Source organism: Salmo salar, chromosome 22 (genome assembly GCF_965601325.2).
Source record: "Salmo salar chromosome 22, fSalSal1, whole genome shotgun sequence".
Lineage (NCBI taxonomy): Eukaryota > Metazoa > Chordata > Actinopteri > Salmoniformes > Salmonidae > Salmo > Salmo salar.
In genome coordinates this window covers 26063963-26091627 of record NC_138312.1, presented here as the reverse complement: position 1 = coordinate 26091627, position 27665 = coordinate 26063963, and the positions used below count along the sequence as shown (strand labels likewise).

Genomic DNA, 27665 nt, shown 5'->3' with positions numbered 1-27665 from the left:
TACGGCCCAGTACATCACTGGGGCCAAGCTTCCTGCCATCCAGGACCTCTATACCAGGCGTTGTCAGAAGAAGGCCCTAAAAATTGTCAAAGACTCCTGCAACCCTAGTCATAGACTGTTCTCCCTGCTACCGCACGGCAAGCGGTACCGGAGCACCAAGTCTAGGTCCAAGAGGCTTTTAAACAGCTTCTACCTCTAAGCCATAAGACTGCTGAACATCTAATCATATGGCTAACCAGACTATTTGCATTGACCCCCCCTTTTACGCTGCTGCTACTCTCTGTTATTATCTTTGCATAGTCTCTTTAATAACTCTACATACATGTACATATTACCTCAATTACCTCCAATAACAGGTGCCCCCGCACATTGACTCTGTACCGGTACCACCTTTATATAGCCTCGCTATTGTTATTTTACTGCTGCTCTTTAATTATTTGTTACTTTGGTTTCTTTCTTTTTTTGTGTATTTTTCTTAACACTGCATTGTTGGTTAAGGGCTTGTAAGTAAGCATTTCACTGTAAGGTTGTATTTGTATTTAGCGAATATGACATATAAAATTTGGATTTGATTTGATTTGTAAGTGGGTTCTTGGAGAAGGGCACATTTCTGCCACAAAAATACATAATGGATGCCTTCAAATGTTTCAAATATGATGTTTTTATTTTTATTTTCAAAACATTTGCAAAGTTCTACCTCCATGACCCAAGTGCTCAACATTTGTGTGATAATAAGAAATAGATCCATTGATTTCCCCAATAGAGAGCCAGACCGCCCTCTAACCTCTGTCAGTCCAGGGTAGAGGGCTGAGTCTGTTATCCCAAAGGGGCTCTGTGAGTGACTTTTCCTCAGTTTCCCACACTCTCTCAATTCACTACTTTCAATGGAGGAACAATAGAAGTGTGTCTTATTGCACATCACATTAGCTATTGAGTTTTGGGGGCACAGCTGCCCTAAACTTTTAGAGCACTAAGATGACAGTAGCAGTTTTGGTCCAACACCTGAAATTACTGATGACCAAACTAAACTCACTGAAATGGAATTGTTATACATTCTGATACACTGAAAATACATTTATGTAATATATGCATGTCAGTAAAAACAAAATCACATTCATGCCTCCTGGAGAATATTTATGATTAATTCTCATTAAAGTCACTTTCACATGCCAACTAAAACAATTCATGCAATGTCTTGTCATGTCTTTCCTGGTTGAATAAAGGGAAAAAATGTAATTATGTGTGGATAGAAATGTCTAACTTTTACCTTACGTGGTAGACTTAGAATGAAGCACCCAGAGAGGTATCCATTAATATGGATTCAGTGTTGCATTCTAATGAATTCAATATCCTTGTTTACAGTAATGGGTAATAGTAGGCTTTATTGTTTCTACATGTGGAATTTCATGAATCAGTAATGTAACTGTGGTGGAAAGTTGCCATCAAACCAAACAAGATTTAATTTAATGATTTGTGTATTTATTCAGATTGACTCAGTAATTCATATCATTAAATACCTTAATTTAAGGTACATATTTAAATATAAATAAAGTGATTAAACAACAAGACAAAGGATATACAGTTACTGTCTTTATAAAAGACAACATATTGTACCAAAATAAACACAAGGTTTTACAATGAGCGTGAAGTTTTCACCATCTGCAACGTGCATATTATTCAAATCATGTGAGCCTCATTTTCACACAAAGTGTTCACACATTAAGTCTGATCTTAAAACAGATCAAATATCGATAATCACAGAGTGATGATAACAGGTACTGTGTAATACCCAGTTTGGGTAAAAATGTGTCATGGAGGAATAGTGATGCTGCAGCTCAAGTTGATCAATATGAAATAGATAACTGATACAGATAGCTGTTTGAGGGGTGGGCGCTGATTTATTTATTTTCCTCGCGCTACAGACGGCTTTATCGGTCCGGTAATACAGGACTAGTACACATGTTTTTTTTTTTACAGAAGATGCGCAATATAACGTCAATATGACCATATCACTACACAAATGTATTGGCAACAAAGCAAACATGTTTTTTCTCTCTTATACGTTCCCCTTAAAAAATATAAGTCATAAACATTCACAGACAGATTGGTGATATAACACCCATTTTGGGATAAAAGTCCTCATGGAGGGATATTCAAGTTATTGTTGATTATTGTAATCAACACATGTTTAAAATATATTACAAAAATGTAGTGCTCATCAATTGGATCATTTCTTTCGAAAAACATGTCAACTTGTCCAGTACAACTGAATTTAAAAGTCTCAATCACAGCTGTACTTAAAAAAATCGACATAAGCAGAAGATGAAGAAGATGTCTTCCTATTCGCGTTACTGTCCATGACATTAATCTAAGACCAACATGGTCCATTGTGTTTGTCTGGGGAGCTCATCTGTGGCAGGTCACTCTCCCTTCTCTTCTTAGTATCTGGAAGTGACTCAGCAGTCTACACTGGGACACAGAGAAGGAGTAACCCTAATTGGCTCGTGCTGAGCAGGATGATGAGCTCACTGGCGGGTACTGTCATCTCAGGAAGAAAACTCTCATCTCCAGGATGTCAGCTTTCTCCAGCTTGGAGTCAGACTGCTGGTTGAGGATCTCTGGACCAAGGAGAGACTTGAGCTGCTCAATGCTGCTGTTGATACAATCTCTGCGTAACTTTTCCACCACTGGCTTTCTTAGCTGCAAGAAGAGAAGAGTCATTAATAACCTTATTTAGGAATATGGCATTATTGAAAGAAACAATCATTAAAATGTAATTAATTTCCATGAATTTGAATCTTCAATTTACTTTATTGGTCAGATTCAGGTGCTCCTTAGAGTAGATTATAGCTGAAGTGATTGTAGGCTCCATGGCTTGATCTCTGTGTTGTAGAGGTCTCTGTGTAGAAAGTGAATCTGATTTCTACTGGCTTCCTCTCTCCTATATATATAGTCCCAAATCTGCATATGAATGTCTGAGTATTGCACTCTTTGGAGTTTCTCACAGTCTGTAGCCAATGGGTGAGCTTCGGAGGACAATAAGGAATGTTTCCCAGAAGCCCTCGGCAGCACCCTTCCCACCTCTGAGTTTCACAGCACAGCTGGCTCCCTGCACAAAGCTGAGTGTGCTCCAGTCACATGCCCTCTTCTCTCTGGAGCTGGGAGCCACAGAGACACACGGCTTCCCACACTTCTGCATGCAGTCTGCAGAGCCCTGACACACAATAGAAGTGTGTCTGCTATCACAAAGACCCACTGCCTGTTCCCATGCAGGGACACAGGGCAAACCATCTGGTTCAGCTATAACTCACTTCAGAAAGACACTCTTTCAAATACAAACAAATCAGTTTCAATTTGTACAAACACCAGTTTCCAAAACTTCAAAAGCAAGCAAACAACCTTTTTGATATATTTTTATTTCAACGTATCACATAAATGTTCAAATTTGATATAATTGACCCCTTAGGATATGGGAATAATTGATCCTATTTATGTGGTCAAAACTTTCATGTGGCAAAATATTGGACTAAGCTGGCCATGCGATGGCCAGTTTATAGTCCAATGTTTTGCTGATGGTTGGCTATCAATCTAAAGACAGGTAATCCATGCAACTATGTGCTCATCACTGTCTTTATCATATTCCTACTATAAATGGTCATGTTATAAATAAAGACTCGTGTTGTTGTGTTTTCTGTGATGCGTATATGTGTTGCAATGAGCACAAAGACTTGTGATCCTAGCATATGTGCCATATTTGAATTCCGATGATTTGTATTGACATGGGTACATGATTTCTGACATGGGAACCTGACACGGGAACGTGATTTTTCTGAGTACACATGGGCAGAGACATGTTCCCACGGACTAACGTGGCTGACCTCTTTGCACTATGGCATCAAGAACAACATCCCACCTGTCCTGTGTGGAATCTGCTATTATTCCCACTGACTATTGTCCCACCATCCGAGCCCTCTGATTGGCTGCAGAGTGCATGACAGCGTAGGAGGAGGCACATAAATAAATAGAAAGTGGAGATGCGGAGTTCACTAATGAAGACTCTCTAGGCATCAGCTGACCCAAGACCAGCAGCAACGCAGCACAGCAGAGGAGCTACCACAACACAAACGCTAGAGCAAGACCTACCAAGACCAACTTTTCCACTTTTTTTGACGAGCTTCAAACTCAAGACCAATATCTAAACATGCCAGCCTACATGGACATCACTCTTCAGGACAGCATGAACGTGAACGATCAGCACATTAGGTAAGACCAGGTTAAATTACACTGAAATACTTTAATAAGATGTTCAAATTAATAGAAACTGTGTGTAAGAGAGAATAGGTGTCCATGATTGTCTTGTGTTGTTTTTAGGTGTAAACTCTCTCTGTTTGAGAGGAAATGCATCAGTAGTATGGAGAAACTGAAGATAGTCATTGGAGGACACGTCCAGAACGGGATCCCTACATCTCCCATATCTCCTATTTTGGAGAAGACGGTGTCCTTTTTCACTCCGAAGAAGGCCTTGGTGTCACCCACCGGCTATTCCAAATGTTCCAGGGACATGCTGCGCCTTTTTCCCGCTCCAGAGGAGGACATTGTACCACTGCTTTGAACAATGAATTGAGAGAGACGCATGGATGTGGAGGTTATAGGTCAGGGGTCACATACTGGGCTGAGACTAGGGTCTGAGACAAAATGATCACTGCACTGTGAGATACAAACCCGTGGGAAGGGCATGAATTGAGCTTAAGGCAAGCAGAGCACAATATACTGTTTATGTGCAAATTCTGCTCAGATTATATGTGCCATTTCTACGTCTGTTCCCACCATGGTGAATGGTTGGTTGTCTTATTTGGACCCGACTGTCAGAGACAGGTCTGGAACCTATGCTTTTGTTTTACATGACATTTAAAGCTGCAGATTCATTTGAAATGAATTGTGTGCATTGATATAAGCAGAGTTGTACTGCTTCATTCTTTCTGTGAAATGATGAACCAAATACATTGTTTCAAGGAGAAATAATGCCTTGATTCAAGTTGGAAAATAAATCTACACGCATACCTTTATTTTTGGAAAGGAACAGTGCATTGTTGTGCATGATACATAAAGTAAATGTTTATTTTATTGTAAGACCCCAAAGGGGATTTATATTCTTGTTAATATTGTAGTTTATTTTTGTAAGCTAATAAAACTGCAAACAAAATCCACTTTTCTTTTGTCTATTCCTCATATCTGGGATTTTTGTCTGAAAATTAATACTGAATTTTACTGGCTTCATTTACCAGCCTATAGAAACTCAGGAGAAGGACATCTTCTGATTATTTGAACGCACTTCCTCAAAATGTGTACACTGCAAAAAAGTCCAAAGCATCACTATGGTTCTTCATATAAGGGACTTACCATTTCCCGCCAAGTGTGCACTTGCTTTCATGGATTTAAATGCATGGCACTGGTGAGCCATCATATTTCTTACACTAGTTCTTTCCTTTTAAATCCATGAGATGGAGTGAAAGAGGAGAGGGTAGATAGGGAATAGGATCGTTGAGTCTTTTGACATGTCCTGTATTATGTGCATCAGTTAATTAAGGCTTTGCAGTAAACCACCTGTAGGATAAGCCTATTTCGGGGCGTGACATTTCCATGACTAGATAACAGTAATTAGGAGTAATAACTAACATTAGTTACTAATTCATTACTAATTAATTATAGTAATTACTACTACATTACATTATTAATTACAACTACTGACAAGCAAATTGACAAGTAAATTAACACAGTACAAACCTCTTAGATCTAAAGTCCCCTGTTTTGGGGACCTACGTGGTTCTGGGACCAGTTCCAACTTATATTTTCGCATAGAAATCAACATTTTCGCTTATAAATGGATCATCTGTGGACACCGTAGATCGAAATGGCATGCATTGAGCAATAGCCCTGGTTCCCACACCGACACAGTAGTATATTTTTGAGCCTGCATGACATAGGATGTGAAATCTTATAGGTAGTCATTTTATAATTTCATTATACTAAATTTAGAAAACGTATAAGTCATTTCAAGACTTATTCATTCAATTGTGTTGAATAGGAAATACGTCATATGAAATATTTCACATTTTCATACTTTGATCATATTTGTACTGTGTACTTGAGCTTGTATCCTCAAAAGTGAATACACTTCAGCAATTTATAAAAAATGTTTTACCAGAAAGGTAAGATTTTAAACTTTCTTGGAGTATGCAGCATTACTAGTTATTGTTTATTGCCCTCTCACAGTAGCGACCCCTCATTCAAGGCAGGTGGGGCCAATTATTATAATTTTTATTGTATTTATTTTTTTGTGTAGGAGTTGGTAATGGGGCTGGTAATGTCCTCTAGTTGCGCCGTGATTGGCTCAGTGTTCTGTCACTCATGGGGACAATCTACAGAGAGAGCTTGAAAATTCAAGCCCATTGGGTGCTGCCATAGAGTTACATTAGAAGTGCCCATTCAAGAAGGCTCAAGGTCATTGGCCACAGATAAAATGACGTCAAATCTACCGTAGCTTTGAATGGACTGATCAGGTCAAAGTCAAACTTTCAAAAACTTAGCTAGCAATTTAGACAAGCAGTCATCATTGTGAATCACGTCAACAATCTACTGGCAAATCCTTTCCATCCTTGTCATATGAAGAGAAATTATAGACAAAATGTATCGGTGTTCATCGATCATTGGACATAAACATTACACAACAAGTTGGAAATGGCAAATTCACTAATGAGTGCGTTGGAAGGAATCAGTGGCTAACCGCAAGCGTTGCAAAGCAATCACTAGCCTCCTATTCAGTGGAGAGGGTGTGTGGTCCAAATCTGGGTTTAAAGGTCTCTTTTCCAAGCTTAAAAGGATAAACATTCAACACCATGGGCCAGAAAAGGTTGAATACATTGGCCATGCTGTCAATCCAGCATGACTTCTGCCGCATTCAAAACAACTGGAAACTGAACTGGGAAATCTCAGACTTCAGTGAGTTCAAGACAACTGGGAACTCAGAAAAAAAAACGAGCTCCAACTGGGAAAATGTGTTTTGAATGGTCATCCAACTCGGAATTCCAAGTCGGTAACCGGGGCCCCTTTCTAGAGCTCTGACCTGAAGATCACTGACATCATGATTTTACCTTGTTTTTTTTCAGAGTTCCCGTTTGTCTTGAAAGCACCATAAATCCAGAGAATGCCAGACTTTAATGAAAAAGTTTGATGACTAAATTTTCCCACAAGGACCTCTATGCCACCTTCCTGTTCAAGTGATTACAGCACAACAAGGTGAGTCCAAAAATGTATTGTACCCTGCAGCATAAATTATGTAATATGCCAGAGAGATATGTATACAGTAGCAAAAAAGAGACCATGTTTGTACGCAGCTTTATTAACTCAATGAAATCTTTTTTTTTTTTTACATTGTTTGCAAATTGATATGTGACGTGCCAAAAATGTGAGTCTCAAAAGAGCCCCACCTGCCCTGAATAACGGGTCACCACTGGTTGTGTAGTAAACTGTTAATAGCCCATGTGCCTCAACCTAATAATTTGGTCCCTTTCCCCCTAATAACTTAGCCTACTGTTCTGACTTGGTGGTAACATGTAGCCTATAGCCTGTTTTAGAGAAATGTAATCAGCAAATATTGTAAGAGCTTTCATTGTCTGTTTATATGACCCCTTTATTTATCCTATGGTGCTGACTTGGTGTACAGGGAGAATTTTGTAAAAACGGCCCATGTTCTGAATTCTGTCGCTGTATATTTCAAAAGTGCTGAACAAATAGTTAAATTGACTACGTCCGTCCTAGCTCGCTCATTAATGTCTTATTCAAAATGACAGATTGCCTCTTATTCTCTCGTAGTCCCCTTATGTACATAGTTTGTACATCTCAAATGTCAATAGAAATCACATTTCTTTAAGCAAGTCAGCCATATCAGCGATGTTTTTTAAAAGGCAATGAAGAGGCTGAATGAACTGTTTCACAGACAAGGCTCTGCTTGATAGCCTGGGATAGCAGTGGTAAGAATTCACTCCATGATGCTGGAAAGAAAGCTCTGCTGTTGGGACAGCTTCATGTAGGCCCCGTTATAGTGCAATGTATGTGTTGTTTAGTGTTGTGCAGTGGCTTTGTTGGCATGCATACAAAATATTTATTTGAGTTTGCCCCACCAAGATTCAAATTCTAAAATCCCCACTGTTCACGGTAAAAGTGCAATTAATGTATTGTTTACTTTGTGTTGTGTAGTGGCTTTGCTGGCACGCAATAAAGTGGGGAGTTTGCCCCACCAAGATTTACATGCTAAAATCGCCACTGCCCTCTCATGATAAATAATTAGCTTTCTGAATTATTTATATTACTGTATATTTTCGCTTGTAGTCACAAGAAATAGGCAGCATACGAATTTGTGTATTTCCTGCGCTACTAATTTGGGGGGGGGAAATAAATAATAATTTTAAAGATTTAGACATTTGAAATTTCAATGGAGTGTAATTAATCAAACAAACATAAGAATTGTTTTCGATGATTGTTTTTATTCGCATCGACTTGATTTGAAGATTTACATTCATTTTGAAAACATGTTTTCAAGCTTGACAATAACTTCTCGGAAGGCGAGTGATACTTATAAACTCACATAGTGACACAAACCATTACACATGTTTTAACTCTTCTCGTAATCGAGAGGAAGTAACTTATTCTGGCTTAAATGCAAATATCATTTTTATAATTATGACATATGATACTGTTTGCATGTTTTAATATCAATATCAAAACAGGACAAATAAGAATTACATTTGCTCACTTGTCTTTCCACTAGGAAGACAGTGAACACCATTTCATAAATTATTATTTTTTTAAACTTCCCCACAGGGAAAAATACAAAATATATTCACTTTATAAAAATGAAACAGAATCTTATTCGTGAAACGAAAATAAAACCAGAAGATTCAATTGATGCTCTTGTAATCAAGAGAGGATAATTAAAATACTGACATTGTTAAATGCCCTTTTCATTAAAACTAAAACTTATAGTATAAACTCCTGCAAATGCAGAAAATGAGGATGAAATCGTCAGTAATGTGGAGTTGGAAATGTCCTGCTTGAGCAGACGAGGAAGAAGATCTCTTCCTATTCTCATTACTGTCTAACATCCATAACATTATTCTTAGACCAACATGGTCCATTGTGCTTGTTTGAGAGTGGAGTTCCAGTCTGTAGGACTCTACCAGGGCCTCCAGAGGGCGCTGTTGACTGGACTCTTCTCTTTGCTGATGCTGTGCTGGACTGGGGAGCTCAGCTGAGGCAGGTCACTCTCCCTTCTGTTCTTATCAGAGGATGGTTGCAGGCTCTGAAAGTCCAGCAGTAAGTGGCTCAGCAGTTTTCTCTGAGTCTGTGTCTTCACCTCATCCGTGGACAGGAAGAGTACAATCTCTTGGACACACCTGGAGTAACCCTGATTGACAGGTGCTGAGCAGGAGGAAGAGCTCACTCGCTGGTACTGTTGCTGTCGTCTCAGGAAGCAAACTGTCATCTCCAGGATGTCTGCTTTCTCCAGCTTGGAGTCAGACTGCTTGTTGAGGATCTCTGGACCCAGGAGAGACTTGAGCTGCTCAATGCTGCTGTTGATACGGTCTCTGCGTAACTTCTCCACGACTGGCTTTCTAATCTGCAAAAAAATAAGGAGTGTCATTTATAACATTGTTCTAAAATATATCAGAGGTCTGATAAAAAGATGACAACTATTATCAAGGAACGAATCATAAAGCAAGTTGTAATTTCAATTTACCTTGTTGGTCAGAGTCAGGTGCTCCTTGGAGTAGATCATTGCTGAAGTGATTGTAGGTGCCATGGCTGGATCTCTGTGCTGTAGAGGTCTCTGTGTAGAAAGTGAATCTGATTTCTAATGCCTTCATCTCTCCTATATGTAGTCCCAAATCTGCATATGAATGTGTGTGTCTTGGGCTTGTTGGAGTTTCTCACAGTCTGTAGCCAATGGGTGAGCTTGGGTTCTTAATGCTGGGGACAATGGTCACATCTCAGGGGAACAGGTGGAGGGGTGGTGGGTGATGGAGAGTGACTCGGAGCGCTGTGTGACTCTGGGAAAGTGGTGACCCCCAGATCTGCTGCCTAATGGATCAATGACACAGACAGTGCACACTCTCATCATCAAAACTTACTCGTGCGGGACTGACACATATCTTCTGCATTAAAACTTACACTGCTTTCTTATTCATTTTATTGGAAGATTCATAGCCTACCGTATTGTATTTGGTGACTGCATTATGAATATGACCTCTTTATTTCTTATCCTGAATAGAAAAATGGCTTCCTGCAAATTCTGTGCAAATTCAGTATTTTAGCTTGTTTGCGTGTTTGCTTTATCCATAAAAAGTTTGTACACGTTTGAGATTCATTCATAATTATTCATGCTAAATGTTTTTTTCATTATCATGAAGTAGCATAATTAGCATAATGGGATGAATTCTTATAGTAGACAGAGAAAATAGCAACATGAGCAAAATGTAGATCGATATTGGAATGACTTCATCATCGTTTCTCATAACTATTTGAGAGAAATGTTGCAATTATTTTCCTATTATTCAGAGTGGAGGGAATACACTTCCAGTTTCGGAAGTCCAGAGGTAGCAGATGTGTCCTCTGGCTTAAGCCTGGTGGTCAGTGTGAGTAGAGTGCTGATCTGAGTTTCCCACACTAAGTCCTGTGTGCTGTGATCAATGCACTACAAAAGGTGCTCAGTGGACCATTAGTGATGGCTATTGGATCTGTGTTGTACAATAGACAGATTCTGACATCACAGACCATCTGGATTCTGGAGGGAAACTCCTGCACTGGCTGATTCAACACATATTCTTATAGGTACAGACCATGTATCCAAGTTAGTCCAAGTCAATGTCTGCAATTCAATCTGTTTTCTAAATGGTATTTAAGCTGATATTGATTCTCTTTGTCCTAGACAATAGCTATATTTTAAAGGAAACATTTGATGTTTTTGCAAATGATGACATAAAATAATAAGATTTCCTTCCAGAAAGATAGGAATAGTGTAAAAAAAATGACGGAACCAAATAGGCAAATCACAGTTTAGTATGACTTGTTAAATGGGATTGTCTCTACACAAGCAGTTCCCATCAAGCCCCTGGGGTTAAGTTTGTTTCTTAGATATTTGTCAATTTAGATGATGGTAAACACAAATATTTTGACTAATTGATTATTTGATATAGTCTCGGTAGCCTATACAAGAAGCAACAAGTTTAATAAAAAATCCTGAAGGGTTAACCATACAGCAAGTTATTATTGGCCTTATTTCATTAGCATTAGTATAAGGACTGTAACAATACATTTCAAAATAAGACTATGAAGTTTATGATTTTCACCAGACACTTTATTTACTTTTTTGGTTTGGGAAATTATGTGAACATTTACTAAACATAGGCCTAGGCTTCTGAAATATAACAATCAAAATTCCTCTCCCTATCCCTTAATCCCCCCCCCCCCCCGCCCTCCCCCATGTAGGGGTCTGAGTCTATTGTCCCAAAGAGGCTCTGTGAATGAGTTTTCCTGGGTTTCCCACACTCTCCCCATTGACTGCTTTGCTTTCAATGGAAGAACAGAAGTGTGTCTTATTACTCATCACATTAGCTATGCAGTTGAGTCCCAGACAAAGAAGGATACTTACTCTGTGTCTGCCCACCTGACTATGATGAGGGTATCAATAAGCTTTATTTTTATGAAACACTTAGAAAATCTACCATGCATCAAAGTACGTATTTAAATAACAAATAATCAAATACACATATATTTGAAGTTTGAACCTAGGTTTGCTAGTGATACATATCTCATACCTCTAAACCCTCAACTAAATTCACTAACACAGAATATCACATACAGTGCCTTCAGTATTCACACCCCTTGACTTGTTCCAAATGTTTGTGTGTTACAGCCTGAGATTTTTTGTCACTGGCCTACACACAATACCCCATAATGTCACAGTTGAATTATGTTTTTAGAAATGTTGACTAATTAATACAAAATTAAAAGCTGATATGTCTTGGTTCAATTAAGTATTCACCGCATTTGTTACGACAAGCCTAATGAATTCAGGAGTAAAAATGTGCTTAACAAGTCACATCTTAAGTTGCATTGACTCACTTTGTGCAATACTAGTGTTTAATGTGATTTTTGAAAGACTACCTCATCTCTGTACCCCACATATACAATTATCTGTAAGGTCCCCTTGTCGAGCTGTTTATTTCAAACATATATTCATCCACAAAGACCAGGGACATTTTCCCAATGCCTCGCAAAGAAGGTAGATGGTAGATGGGTTCAAAAAAAGCAGACATTGAATATCCCTTTGAGCATAGTAAAGTTATTACATACACTTTGGATGGTGTGTCAATAAACCCAGTCACTACAAACATACAAGCGTCCTTCATAACTCAGTTGCCAGAGAAACCGCACAGAGATTTCATCATGAGGGCAACGGGTGACTTTAAAACAGTTTCAGAGTTTAATGACTGTGATAGTAGAAAACTGAGGATGGATCAATAACATTGTAGTTACTCCACAATATTAACCAAAATGACAGAGTGAAAAGAAAGAAGCCTGTACAGAATTCAAATATTTCAAAACATGCATCCTGTTAGCAATAAGGCACTAACGTAAAATTGCAAAAAATACGGCAAAGAAATTAACTTGATGTCCTGAAAACAAAGCGTTATGTTTGGGGGCAAATCCAACACAACACATCACATCTTAATATTTTAAAGCATGGTGTTGGCTGCATCATGTTATGGGTATGCTTGTCATCGGCAAGGACTAGGGAGTGTTTTTGGGAATAAAAAGAAACGGAATAGAGCTAAGTACAGGCAAAATCCTAGAGAAAAACCTGGTTCAGTCTGCTTTCCAACAGACACTGGGAGAAAAATTCACCTTTCAGCAGGACAATAACCTTAAACACAAGGCCACATATACACTGGAGATGCTTACCAAGATGACATTGAATGTTTCTGAGTGGCCTGGTTACAGTTTGACTTAAATCGTCTTGAAAATCTATGGTAAGACTTGAAAATGGCTGTCTAGCAATGATCAACAACCAACTTCACAGAGCTTGAAGTTGTTTAAAAATAATAATGTGCAAATATAGTACAACTCAGGTGTGCAAAGCTCTTAGATACTTACCCAGAAAGACTCACATCTGAAATCGCTGCCAAAGGTGATTCTAACATGTATTGACTCAGGGGTGTGAATACTTATGTAAAATAAATTAGATATTTCTGCATTTCATTTTCAAAAAATATTCTAAAATGTCTAAAAACATGTATTCCCTTTGTCATTATAGGGTATTGTGTGTAGATGGGTGAAGAAAAAAATTATTTAATCAATTTTGAATTCAGTCTTTAACACAACAAAATGTAGAAAAAGTCAAGGGGTATGAATACTTTCTGAAGGTACTGTAACTACTGGATAATCATATATTTATTGATGACGTTCATAAGCCATTGCATCTTTATTTCCTTGGATCTAAGATTTTAGGATGTCAAATGATCAGTACTTGGACTCTAAGGCAAAATATAGGATTTGGAAAAAAACACACAAACAATCAGATACATTGAATGATTTCTTTTATTTTCATATAGAATAGTTCTTCTTAATTTTGTGATGAAACATTCCTACAATTGCTTGAAAACATCTTAAAGACACATCAGAGTGTGGGTTATACAAAATCTCCATAGAAGCAACTACAAACAAATGCATTTCTTACAGATACATATCTCAATATGATATGAGCATTTCAATGCTGTAACATTGGTAGTGCATCACAAAAAAACAGTTTTGAATGTCAAGCAAATCAATTAAAGATTTGTAAGTTACAAACAAGAAAATATTATCTGAAATTCCTTCACAGAATCATAGTGTTGCATAATTCAAGAATTTAAACATTCTTTGTGTGCTTGCTCACCCAATGTGGGTAATAAATAGACTATAATGGGTCAATGATGAATGATAATTCAAGACAAATCTTCGAAGAAGATAAATTCACACAAAAACATCAAAAATATTATGAAATGAATTGTTCCTTTGTGGTTGTTTTGCATTTTCTGAACAATGCAGATTATAAACCATCTTTAACAGATTAAGGAATTTCGTTTTACATAGTAAGAATAACTTTACGTGATACTCATGTTACATGAAAAGTGATGATATTTCCTCACAGAGGAAAATAAAAAAGGTCATATCAATATGAACTTCCATTGGGAAGGCTTTTTCACATATTAATTAAAAAACAATAAACACAATCAAAACATAACTTTTAAATGTCCTGCATAAGCAAAAGATTATGTCTCTTTATATTGTCATTACTGTCCACAACATTAATGTAAGACCAACATGATCCATTTTGTTTGTTCGAGTGGAGCTCCGGTCTGTAGGACTCTACCAGGGCCTCCAGAGGGCGCTGTTGACTGGACTCTTCTCTTTGCTGATGCTGTGCTGGACTGGGGGACTCATCTGAGACAGGTCACTCTCCCTTCTGTTCTTATCATAGGATGGCTGAAGTATCTGCAAGTGGCTCGGCAGTCTTCTCTGGGATGTGTCTTCACCTTATCTTTGGACAGGAAGTGCCCAATCTCTTGGACACTCCTGGAGTAGCCCTGATTGACAGACAGGTGCTTAGCATGAGGAGTAGCTCACTGACTTGTACTGTTGTTGTCGTATCAGGAAGCAAACTGTCAGCTCCAGGATGCCTGATTTCTCCAACTTGAAGTCTATGATCTCTGAATAACTTTTCCACCACTGGCTTTCTTAGCTGCAAGAAGAGAAGAGGAGAGTCATTAATAACCTTATTCTGATATGGCATTATTGAAACAAATAAACCATCCATCAAAGTAAATAAATGTCCTTGAATTTGAATCTTCAATTTACCTTGTTTGTCAGAGTCAGGTGCTCCTTGGAGTAGATCATTGCTGAAGTGATTGTAGGTGCCATGGCTGGATCTCTGTGCTCTAGAGGTCTCTGTGTAGAAAGTGAATCTGATTTCTAATGCCTTCATCTCTCCTATATATAGTCCCAAATCTGCATATGAAAGTGTGTGTCTTGGGCTTGTTGGAGTTTCTCACAGTCTGTAGCCAATGGGTGAGCTTGGGAGGACAATAAGGAATGTGGAGCTGCCACATGCTCAGTGTTCTTATTGCTGGGGGACAATGGTCACGTCTCAGGGGAACAGGTGGAGGGGTGGGGGTGATGGAGAGTGACACAGAGCGCTGTGTGACTCTGGGAAAGTGGTGACCCACAGATCTTGGGATCGATGACACTGACAGAGCACACGCTCATCATCACAATTTACATATGTGAGATTGACTCAAATACTTTTCAATAAAACATAAAATAATTTTAGGTTTTTGCATTTTAGATAATTATTACTGTTCTGACATTGTAAAAAATGCAATCCAATGTAAGGCACTTTGAATGGGTTCAAATACCTGCTCATATAGCCAAATTAGTCGAATTCAACAACTTATTTCCACTATTATAACTGCCATGTTGTTTAGCTGTTCAGATGATTCAGAAAACATTCATTTTCTTTTTTCAATAAATGTACTGATTTATAAGGTAATATAAATTGTTGCTTCATTATATTAATATTAATTGTTGCTTCATTATATTGCTTCATTATATTAATTGTTGCTTCATTCACTTCCTGAAGTGTCTCTTTTCCCCCACTGAGACTCACAGGTGCTGGTGGGACTAATGAAAGACAATGAACTGTCTCTGCTCTCTAGAGCTTTCCCACACTCTGCCCATTGCGATACCTTCAAATAAACAATAGAAGTGTACATTTTAAATGTTAATTAATCTCTACACAAGCAGTTTCCAACATGCCCTTGGGATTAAAGCTCATGAGTACAATATTTCTCAATGAGGAAATAGACAAACACAAACATTTTGACCTGAGGTAAATGTTGTCACATGAGTTGTTGGAACATTCGTCACATTCACCACTGCATCAAAACAGTGGTGGCAATCTCATTTACGACTAATGAGAAACAATGGAAGACAGTGGAAATGTTTACTTTACTTAATTGCATTTTAGTTTTAGATGGACATTGCACTTAATCAACATTACTGTAGAAGTGCCCGTATTAGCCAGCCGGCTAATTTTCATCATAGAATTTGGAATGTAACTATGAAACAGTCACAAGAAATGTTAACAAATCAATGATGAAAGTACTTTTTAAAATAAAGTGTTTCACATGTTCGCTTTCAAAGGATAAATTAATAAGAGAGCCATCTCAGAATTTGAATATAAAGAAACTATTGAGGATATTAATCGATGGCTGAAAGAGGATGAGGGATGCATTTGGAATGTATTGGGAACCCCAACAACATCTATTCAAACCCCTCCTGCCATGCAGTGGGTCTTTGTGATAGCAGACACACTTCTATTGTGTGTCAGGGCTCAGCAGACTGCATGCAGAAGTGTGGGAAGCCGTGTGTCTCTGTGGCTCCCAGCTCCAGAGAGAAGAGGGCATGTGACTGGGGCACACTCAGCTTTGTGCAGGGAGCCAGCTGTGCTGTGAAACTCAGAGGAGGGAAGGGTGCTGCCTGGGACTTCTGGGAAACCTGCGCCTGTAGATAGATAGATCGATAGATAGATAGATAGATAGATAGATAGATAGATAGATAGATAGATAGATAGATAGATAGATAGATAGATAGATAGATAGATAGATAGATAGATAGACAGACAGACAGACAGACAGACAGACAGACAGACAGACAGACAGACAGACAGACAGACAGACAGACAGACAGACAGACAGACAGACAGACAGACAGACAGACAGACAGACAGACAGACAGACAGACAGACAGACAGACAGACAGACAGACAGACAGACAGACAGACAGACAGACAGACAGACAGACAGACAGACAGACAGACAGACAGACAGACAGACAGACAGACAGACAGACAGACAGACAGACAGACAGACAGACAGACAGACAGACAGACAGACAGACAGACAGACAGACAGACAGACAGACAGACAGACAGACAGACAGACAGACAGGTCATCATCACCTCAGAGCTGCAGCACTCTGATGGAGTCACATTACCTGGAAGGTCGTCTGATACAGACGGACAAGTGTGAAAGGACTCCAATCTGATCAGTACTGTCTCAAACAGCTTTCAGGTAAAGTTACAACATTATGAGTAGCCTAGCAGTATTTTAAAGGTATGTGTCATCTCACACGTATGTAAGTTGTGGGATCAATGCCTGTGTCTTTGATCCCAACATTTAGCAGCAGATCTGGGGGTCACCACTTTCCCTGATTCACACAGCGCTCTGAGAGTCACTCCATCACCCACCACCCCTCCACCTGTTCCACTGAGATGTGACCATTGTCCCCCAGCAATAGGAACACTGAGCATGTGGCAGCTCCACATCACTTATTGTCCTCCCAAGCTCACCCATTGGCTACAGACTGTGAGAAACTCCAACAAGCCCAATACACACACTTTCATATGCAGATTTGGGACTATATATAGGAGAGATGAAGCCAGTAGAAATAACTCTACACAGAGATCTCTACAGCACAGGGATCCAGCCATGGGGCCTACAATCACTTCAGCAATGATCTACTATAAGGAGCATCTGACTGACCAAAAAGGTAAATTGAAGATTCAAGATTCACACTCCTCCTCTTCTCGCAACTAAGAAAGCCAGTGGTGGAGAAGTTACGCAGAGATCGTATCAACAGCAGCATTGAGCAGCTCAAGTCTCTCCTGGGTCCAGAGATCCTCAATCAGCAGCCTGACTTCAAGCTGGAGAAAGCCGACATCCTGAAAATGAGTTTGCTTCCTGAGAGGACGGCAACAGATCCAGCGAGTGAGCTCCTCCTCATGCTCAGCACCTGTCAATCAGGGTTACTCCAGATGTGTCCAAGAGATTGCACGCTTCTTGTCCAAGGATGAGGTGAAGACACATCCCAGAGAAGACTGCTGAGCCACTTCCAGAGCCTGCAGCCATCCTGTGATAAGAACAGACGGGGAGAGTGACCTGGCTCAGGCATCAGCAAAGAGAAGAGTCCAGTCAGCAGCGTCCATTGGAGGCCCTGGTAGAGTCCTACAGACTGGAGCTCCACTCATAAAGAAAACCTATGGATCACGTTGGTCTAAGAATAATGGTATGATTGTCATGGACATGAATGAGAATAGGAAGAGATCTTCTTTATCTTCTGCTCATGCAGGAGTTTCTAAAAGTCTTGCTCTGATTGAGACTGTTCATTTCAGTTTTACTGAAGAAGTTTTTCTAAGAAAATGATCCATACTATGAAAACTACATTTTTGTAGTGTGATGGTATTATATAATGAGTAACCTTTATGTTTTCTAAAGTGTGTTGATTATGTTGAATGGTTATTCATGAGCAAGTCCTCTATGAGGACTGTTACCCAAACTTTTGGTGATTGTCTAATGATCTGTTTTAAGGTCAAATCTTAGAGAATAAGCAATTGTTTCCACTACATTTGTGTACTAATATAGTTTTATTTACATTGTATTGAGCATCTTATATGAAACATGTATTAGTTATCCATTTGATAATGATGGACCTAAGCTACAGCATCACTGTTCCTCCATGATGAATATTTACCCAAGCTGGGTATTATACCTGTAATCATCACTCTGTGATAAGCAATACACTGATTTAAGATCAAACTTGTCAATTTTGTTTTATGTTTTGTGTAAAAATTATAAAACATTACCTGAATGTGTCTATTGCAGATTGACGAAAACTGTCTCCAAACTCTTGCTATTTTCAACAATCCAGTATGTCTTTTGTAAAGACAGTAAATGTAGCCTATATCCCCCATACTATTGTCTGGCAGCCCATACTCTGTCAGAGTATGACTTGGAGATTTTTCCAAGTCCTGTGTGTGATGTTTAATCACTTTGCACAATGTGTCTCATTAAGTACATTTTTTATAAATTCAAAATCAACCAAATGAAATACTTTTTCTTGTTCTTTACTTAGTTACATTTTCTCCTCTTTGCTATGACAGCCTATATTTCAGTTCAATAATGTGTAGGCTTAGGCCTAAAAGAGAAATTATTACAAATTACAGTGGTGGGAAAAAGTATTTCATTGTCATACTAGAGTACATGTAAAAAGTCAAAGTAAATGCAAATTCCTTAAATAAGCAAATATTAAAGGCACAATTCTTTTTTTACATTTATTTATGGACCCATAGGGCACACTCCAATACTCAGACATAATTTACAAACCAAGTATTTGTGTTTAGTTAGTCAGATCAGACTCAGTAGGGATGACAAAGCGTTATATTAATAGGTGAATGCATTGGACCATACTGATGTCCTGTCTGAGCATTCGAAATGTAACGAGTTTTTGCGTGTTAGTGAAAATGTATGGGAGTAAAAAGTACATATTTTCTTTAGGAATTTATGTCAAAATAAAAGTTGTCAAAAATATAAATAGTAAAGTAAAGTACAGATATCCCAAAAGTAGTGATAATGATATGATAATGATTTTTGTTGCTCATCAAATGTGTACAAAATAGTTTCACAGTGTTCACCTATGTGTAGGCCTACAGCAAATATCCCAGAAGACGAGAGATTTCCTAAAGCAAATATCACAGAAGTTCAGGGCCATGTTCAGTTGCCAAACGTTATTGAATGTTGCAGATAGAAATGCCATGGATAGAGCCAATGTGATTCCTTATTCTACATTTCAGAGAGGCATCTGAATGTTCCAAAACGTTGCGTCCTGCTGAACGCGTTCCACAGCAAAGGCTAGGCAAATGTGTCTTCGACTGACAAATTGCTGTAACATATTATGTGGTTAAGCTAATACTTAAAATACAGATCTAGGCGTTGTATGATCGGTCAGGCATCAGCAACGTCTAAGCTCTGGAACGCAGCCTTTTCCATCGAGGGATTTTCGATGTTTCATAGCTACCTGAACGTCATTGCGCAACACGTCTGTTACAATGGGCACACTCCTCTGCTTAGGTAGTTGCTTCGCCTGCCAGATCGCCTGGATAGGTATTTTAAGTATCAGCTAACCACATCATACCTTATAGCAATGATGACACAGTCGGTGATAGGTCGCATACCCTGCTCAGAGTTAGCATGAATCAACCAACGGTCGGGAACCACATTGCTATAACATATGATGTGGTTAGCTGATAAGTACAATACCTATCCAGGCGTTGTACGATCTGGTATGCGTCAGCAAAGGCTGGGCAGAGGAATGTGCCCATTGGTTGATGCATGCAACGTCTGAGCAGAGGAACACGACCAATGAGGGGATTTGATTAATCTGGGCCCGGCGCCTGGTTAGGGACTGTGAAAGTTGAATGCATTCGTTTTGAAGCTGGCTAAATCCAGGGAGTGAGCCAGGTGTCCTTGTGGAGTAATGAGTAGGGTTCTATTTTTTAACATGCAAAAGTTTTTTGTTTTTTTTTAAATATAAAAACGCTTTATCTACCTTCCCAATGAAAGCTAGTTTGAAAAATAAAACACGTTTTATGGAAAAGAGCACTGTCTATTGTGCTGACGCAGGACAGCGTATTTTCGGATTTTGCGCCACCCTGTCACTAAGTCATTTTAACTTTTTTGCTATTTTTATATAGAGACATAAAACTAAAACTTTTCAACTGAGGGGTCTAAGAACCATTTTGCCGCCTGGTGGAGCCGGGCCATGGACGATGCACCATGCTGCCTTGTTGACAACATGACGGAGCTGTAGTCAAGTGGGTCATGTCAGCCAGGCTACGAGCGGCGCAGAAAAGCATTCGATTGAGATAGGCGCTCATCCTGCCCGTTCACGTCACGGGCTCAGCATAATCGAATCCGCACAATGTCTACTTCCAAGATGGCGGCGGGATGTGAAAGAGTGGACAGTAGTCACAGCATGGATAAAAGCATAACTCTTCCACCCAACGAGATCTTCAGGAATTTGGAAAATGCAAAGAGGTTCGCAATAGACATAGGTAACGTTATACACTAAGTTGCATTTTCTATCGCTACTTGAATATGTTCAGTTGGCTTCTTACTTTGACAACACACACAGCCAGGCATTCACGAGAGGTTAGCAAGCAGCGACGTGTTGTCGTTCTGTCTGGCTAGCTAACACTGCAGTGTTTAGATTAACTAAATTAAGTACCTGTTGCTTCGAAGTTATTTTAGCGCCACTGGCCTGCTACAGACATACATGTTATCTAGTGGCAATTAACATTTTTATGGGCCAATTTAGCTGCAGTTTTCTCAACTGTCTAGCTAATTAAGTTAATTTTTACCACTGAGCCAAAGTGGCTGAGTTGTCAAACGTGTCTGACATGTTATTCCATGCTAACTAGGTAGCTACTACGATCAATTATCTCAAGAACGTTTTTTTTCCTAACAGGTGGATCTCTGACGAAACTCGCCTATTACTCCACTGTTCAACACAAAGTAGCGAAAGTACGGTCATTCGACCATACTGCAAAGGTAGGTGGTATACATAAACGTTGGAACACTGTCAGTACACTCAGCCTGGTGTCAGACTAGACGCAACATAGTATATGTACAACAGGGACACCCAAAATTTGGTTACATAAGACAGTAGGTGGATGGGTGGCCATATAACAGGAACGTTAAGCAACCAATGTTCCCTCTAAGCTGCACAAGTGCAAGCAGCTCCCCAGCGACTACCGCGCACGCAGAGAAGCACGAGATTGAACTTCACCCAACTTTCTAGAGTTTGGCCCGTTAGTTTACACTATCGTCGTTCCTTTACTGTGGGGATTGTGATCGAATCAACACAATATTAGCTACTTTAAATGCAACATAACAAAACAAACTATGCAAGAGATTTTGTTGTATGCAGAAGGCATTGGAGTAGGATTCTATTGCATTGCCAGGCAAGACTCAGGTCCGTACTCTACGCATACCGGTGCGCCATAACCAACCAGTGCTGCAGCAGGATCTGTGCCATTTATTTTGAACTGGACTGTTTTTACAGCATGAGCGGTCATGAGGTGATGCACTTGTTTTGTGATCAAAGCGAGAGCTACTTATAGCGACGTGTGCACGTTTGTTCATATCCTTTGCTAGTTAGTGAATTTTTAACAGTTATGGATAATTTGTAGTCAGCAATGGGAGAGTGATTGCTTCCTACAATACGTGTGCAATTCTAGACGTCTTTGAAAAGCGAGTCAGGTAAAGAGCTTTTCTTTGTCTTAAAGGGCCTGTGTTGTATTTTGAGACAGGTTTGAATAAGCTTAGTAGTAGTATGGGAATAATGATGCATTTTATTTTGTTAAGTGGTTTCTTGCATCAAACAACACATTTTCAGTTACCTTCTTGTCTGAAGGACAAGTGGATAAACAGGTTCATGTCAAGCCCTGCATGTTTTTTTCAAAAGTCTCATGGAATGTAGACCTACATTGAACACCACACATTGGCTGCTACTGTAGGCTGAATGATAGAACAGATATTTCCATGTTAAAATGTTATGGGATGCATTTTCTTTATGGTTTTTGATGGTTGGCCACTCTGGAAGGCCTACATTATGATCAAATTGCCACAGTATTGTTCTTGGTCACTGTTATAACTAACTTAAAGCTGATTACAGCCAAAGGTGTTCACAATCGCGCGCCAGAAGTTGCACAGAATTTTCACAAAGTTCAATTTGGTGCTCAGCAGACCTGAAATTTACTCCGTGACAAAACAAATTAGGGGGAACATTGAGTTCGAATCTCATCATGGATAACTTTAGCATTTTAGCTAATTAGAAACTTTTCTACTACTTTTTTGCTACTTTGTATCTACTTGGCATGTTAACTAACCCTTCCCCTAACTCTAACCTTAACCCTTTTAGCTAACCCTTTCCCTAAACTTAACCCTAACCCCTAAAAGCTGCTGCATGGTCATCATAAATTAGCTTCAACCCTAACCCCTAGCCTAGCTAACGTTAGACAGAAAATCGTAACATATCATACGACGTGTGATGATCATCCACAAATTAGTACATACCATACAAAACATAACAAATTATACTAAATGTAGTGTCTTAGATTTATGTACAGAATAATACGAAATGCTCTAAAACCAGGTTGCAGCGCTGAGGTCCAATGGAGCAGAGGACATACGGTACATAAGAGCTTGGCCTTTTCCCTGTTAGATTTGCTCAACTCCTGTGTCCTCTTTCCTTTTGAAAAAGGTCAAAGATAATCGAGGAGAGTGAAAGTTGATAAAAATGTGCATGTATGAAATTAAGCTGTGGGAACTGGGAAATCTCAGACTTCCGACTGGGAAAAATCTTTAGAATTTTTCTAGAGCTTTGACGTGAAGATCACTGATGTCATGATTCGGGTTGCACATTTTGGGGAATATTCAGAGGTGGAAACTTTCCATGGGAATTAACAGAAATATATGCAAATTAATACCATTTTAAATGTAGACGTTTTTTGCATTGGCTATATTTACCATATCATATGGAGACAGAAACATAAACCTTTTACCTTATCATAAGTAGACATAATTGCAAATGATTAAATCCTTCCAATAGAAAGAAAATATAAAATGTAGATACGAATTGAACTTTAATTGAGTTGACTCTTCACATGGGATGAGTTCACTGAACTACAAAAGGGAAAATTAGAATGATCCCCAATGATCCAGCGCGTCTCCCAAAAACGTTTTCAACATACATTTGTAAAATGATAGTTTAGACACTAAAGCTTTGGTTGTCTTCCTCTCAGGCTTCCATGTCTTCTCTCTGGACCTCCTCAATGTCCACCTCTTGAACATCAGACTGAGGCCTCATCTTCACTGTCACTTTCCAGCCTTGTTGAGGATGGCTCGTTGTCAGGCTCAAAAAGCCTAAAATTTGCCTGGATGGCCAACAATTTGTCAACCATTGTATTGCTCAGCCTGTTGTGTGCTTTGGTCTGTGTGTTCCCAAACAATGACCAGTTGCGCTCTGAGGCAGCTGATGTTGGTGGGATTTGGAGGATGATGGAGGCAACAGGGGAAAGAGCCTCAGAGCCACAAAGTCCCTTCCACCAGGTGGCTGATGAGATATGTTGGCACGACTGCCATATTGCATCTCCATCCCAAAGCCCTTGCTTTGGAAGTGTAATTCGCCAGACTGCCAAGAACCTTTCCCTCATGTAGGCCAAGGTGGCGAGACATGGTAGTGATGACACCATAGGCCTTGTTGATCTCTACACCAGAGAGGATGCTCTTGCCGGCGTACTTGGGTTCCAACATGTACGCTGTGGCATGTATGGGCTTCAGGCAGAAGTTTTCACGCTTTTTGATGTATTTCAGAACTGCAGTTTCCTCTGCTTGGAGCAACAGTGAAGTGGGAAGGGCAGTATGGATTTCTTCTCTTACATCTGCAAGCAGAGTCTGAACATCAGACAGGATGGCATTGTCTCCCTCAATCCGTGCAATGGCTACTGCTATAGGTTTCAGGAGTTTCAGGCTGCTTACCACTCTCTCCCAAAATACATCATCCAGGAGGATCCTCTTGATGGGGCTGTCCATATCGGCAGACAGTGATATGGCCATTTCTTGGAGAGACTCCTTCCCCTCCAGGAGACTGTCGAACATGATGACAACACTACCCCAAACGGGTGTTGCTGGGCAGCTTCAATGTTGTGTTCTTATTCTTCTCACTTTGCTTGGTGAGGTAGATTGCTGCTATAACTTGATGACCCTTCATATACCTAACCATTTCCTTGACTCTCTTTTAGTGTATCCATTGTTTTCAGTGCCATGATGTCCTTGAGGAGCATATTCAATGCATGATCAGCACAGTCAATGGGTGTGATGTGAGGGTAGGACTCCTCCACCTTAGACCAAGCAGCCTTCATGTTTGCTGCATTGTCTGTCACCAGTGCAAATATCTTCTGTGGTTTGTCATTGATGACTGCCTTGAGCTCATCTGCAATGTAGAGACCGGTGTGTCTGTTGTCCCTTGTGTCTGTGCTCTTGAAGAATACTGGTTGAGGGGTGGAGATGATGTAGTTAACTATTCCTTGATCGTTCAACCACCCATCAAAGATGATTGCAAGTCTGCTTTCCCTATGATTTGCTTGACCTTCACTTGAACTCTGCATCCAGCAATTGAGTAGATAAAGCATGTCTGGTTGGAGGGGTGTGTGCTGGGCGAAGAACATTCAGAAATCTCTTCTAATACACATTGCCTGTGAGCATTAGAGGTGATCCAGTTGCATACACAGCTCGAGCAAGACATTTATCAGCGTTTATCTATGTTCCTCCATTGAGTCAAAAAAACTTCTGATTCCAGGAGGACCATGAGCTGTTGCTATCGATAAGGTGTCTGATTCATCATTTTCACCTCGAATAGATGTAGAGGGAGAATTGTTAGAGGTTGCTTGTTGTGAGCGCTGAGGGAACTTTATGCACTTTACCAGATGATTCTGCATCTTTGTTGCATTCTTCACATATGATTTTGGCACAGTATTTGCAAATGTACACAGCTTTTCCTTCTACATAAGCTGGAGTGAAATGTCTCCACACATCAGATAGTGCCCGTGGCATTTTCCTGTAAAGATTAGGAAAAAAATAAAATGCAATTCCATGTACAGATAAATAGTTCAGCAGTTAGATTAAACAACTTCTTTGTAAGATAAATGTTTTAAAAATGAAACATGTATGGAAACAGGTGAATTAACACTCCTCAGTTAGCAGGCGTGCTACAACCCACATGACTGCAAAAATGAACTAGCAGAAATGACTAGTTAACAAAAAATCATGTATGTCATAAAATATATTCACCCCACCCGGTATTGTAATCAAAACTTACCAGAAAGCATGTAGTCCTTGGCTCAGACAGTGTAGTAATGTGGGCTCAATGGCAAGATCTTGAGAATCATTTGTACATGTGATGGAAGAATGCACTGTGCTTGCAGAGGGTTGCAATTCCATTGAATTGGGGATAGTTTAACCAAAGTATGCCACAAGACCTAGAATTGCCTTGTGTATCCACAAAAAAAATGTTCACTGTTATAAGCTAACTTTTTTGTTGTTGATGTATTTAAGCAAAAATCCGCAAAATCCAGGGCTTAACATCCCATGAAAAATATCTGGAAAAATTCAGAAAATATTCCAGAAATTTCCGACCCTTTGCAACCCTAGTCATGATTTGGCCTCGTTCCCAGTTATCTTGAAACTACCATGACGCGACATTGGGCAAATTACGTTTACTGGGTGGAATCCCAAAATAAATATACTAAGTGATAAAAACATTTTGCCTGTTGGCAGGAAATTTCATAGATAAAGGTTAAGTAGTGTATATATATAAATTAAATGTTTGCCTGCTCGTCGAACATCTCATTCCAAAATCATGGGCATTAATATGGAGTTGGTCCCCCTTTGCTGCTATAACAGCCTCCACTCTTCTGGGAAGGCTTTTCCGCTTTCCGCGAGCTTTACTCAAAAGCCAGCCGATGCTTGGCGTTGCGCATGGTGATCTTAGCTTGTGTGCGGCTGCTTGGCCATGGCAACCCATTTCATGAAGCTCCAGATGAACAGTTCTTGTGTTGACGTTGCTTCCAGAGGCAGTTTGGAACTTGGTAGTGAGTGTTGCAATCGAGGACAGATGATTTTTACGTGCTACACACTTCAGCACTCAGTGGTCTCATTCTGTGAGCTTGTGTGGCCTACTAATTCGCGGCTGAGCCATTGTTGCTCCTAGACATTTCTTCACAATAACAACACTTACAGTTGATCGGGGCAGCTCTAGCAGGGCTTTCCTTTGTTGGAAAGGTGGCATCATATGACGGTGCCACTTTGAAAGTTACTGAGCTTTTCAGTAAGGCCATAATACTGCCAATGTTTGTCTATGGAGATTGCATGGCTGTGTGCTCAGTTTTATATGCCTGTCAGCAACGGGTTTGGCTTGAATAGTCGAATCCACAAATTTGAAGGGGTGTCCACATACACTATATACACACACACACACAAGTATCTTTCGTATCAGTGAGAAATTTTCTACAAAGAAAATGTTAAGTTACTCTGACAGAGTTCATCTGTGGAGTTGGGAGAAACTTCCAGAAGGACAACCATCTATGCAGCACTCCACCAATCAGGTCTTTATGGTTGAGTGGCCAGACAGAAGCCACTCCTCAGTAAAAGGCACATGATAGCCCATTTGGAATTTGCCAAAAGACTCCTAAATACTCTCAAACCATGAGTAACAAGATTATATTGTCTGATGGAGCCAAGATTGATCTCGTTGGTCTGAATGCCAAGCGTCATGTCTGGAGGAAACCTGGCACCATCCCTACGGTGAAGCATGGTGGTGGCAGCATCACGCTGTGGGGATGTTTTTCAGTGGCAGGGACTGGGAGACTAATCAGGATTGAGAGAAAGATTAACAGAGCAAAGTACAGAGATCCATGATTTAAAAACCTGTTTTAGAGCACTCAGGACCTCAGACTGGGGTGAAGGTTCACCTTCCAACAGGACAACGACCCTAAGCACACAGCCAAGACAATGTAGGAGTGGCTTCGGGACAAGTCGCTGAATATCCTTGAGTGGCCAAGCCAGAGGCCGGAGTTGAACCCAATCGAACATCTCTGGAGAGACCTGAAAATC

The 27665-nt window shown here is 39.7% G+C and overlaps 2 protein-coding genes, 2 long non-coding RNA genes and 1 pseudogene across 5 annotated transcripts in view; 2 read left to right on the top strand and 3 right to left on the bottom strand.

Moving 5' to 3' along the window:
• Window positions 1-1457: 1457 nt before the first annotated feature.
• Window positions 1458-2924, bottom strand: LOC106582971 (uncharacterized). Its single transcript, XR_001323414.1, has 2 exons — window positions 2810-2924; window positions 1458-2700 (listed from the first exon to the last, which is right to left on the bottom strand). It is a non-coding gene; the product is annotated as an uncharacterized LOC106582971 (long non-coding RNA).
• A 1132-nt stretch (window positions 2925-4056) lies between these two features.
• On the top strand, window positions 4057-5207 carry LOC145862667 (uncharacterized). The gene is made up of 2 exons (XR_014382251.1): window positions 4057-4263; window positions 4372-5207. It is a non-coding gene; the product is annotated as an uncharacterized LOC145862667 (long non-coding RNA).
• Window positions 5208-8523: 3316 nt separating this feature from the next.
• Window positions 8524-9929, bottom strand: LOC106582968 (transcription factor HES-5). Its single transcript, XM_014166614.3, has 2 exons — window positions 9797-9929; window positions 8524-9676 (listed from the first exon to the last, which is right to left on the bottom strand). The coding sequence occupies exons 1-2, from the start codon at window positions 9857-9859 to the stop codon at window positions 9233-9235; spliced, it is 507 nt and encodes a 168-aa protein (XP_014022089.1). The 5' UTR covers window positions 9860-9929; the 3' UTR covers window positions 8524-9232.
• A 4400-nt stretch (window positions 9930-14329) lies between these two features.
• On the bottom strand, window positions 14330-15057 carry LOC106582970 (transcription factor HES-5-like; annotated as a pseudogene). Its single transcript, XR_014382149.1, has 2 exons — window positions 14956-15057; window positions 14330-14839 (listed from the first exon to the last, which is right to left on the bottom strand). The product of XR_014382149.1 is annotated as a transcription factor HES-5-like (transcript).
• Window positions 15058-20673: 5616 nt separating this feature from the next.
• LOC106582972 (4'-phosphopantetheine phosphatase) overlaps window positions 20674-27665 on the top strand; it is a 28746-nt gene continuing 21754 nt past the window's right edge. The window contains exons 1-2 of the mRNA XM_014166617.3: window positions 20674-21046; window positions 21460-21542. Coding sequence (XP_014022092.2) covers window positions 20914-21046; window positions 21460-21542 — 216 coding nt within the window. The 5' untranslated portion in view covers window positions 20674-20913. The remainder of the gene's footprint in view (window positions 21047-21459; window positions 21543-27665) is intronic.

What these genes read in the sequence shown, in the direction of transcription:
- LOC106582968 (XM_014166614.3), bottom strand. Translation starts at nt 9,859, where the DNA reads ATGGCACCTACAATCACTTCAGCAATGATCTACTCCAAGGAGCACCTG. An exon ending in ACCTGACTCTGACCAACAAG is followed by an intron (nt 9,677 to 9,796) that starts GTAAATTGAAAT and finishes ATTTTTTTGCAG; the next exon opens with ATTAGAAAGCCAGTCGTGGA.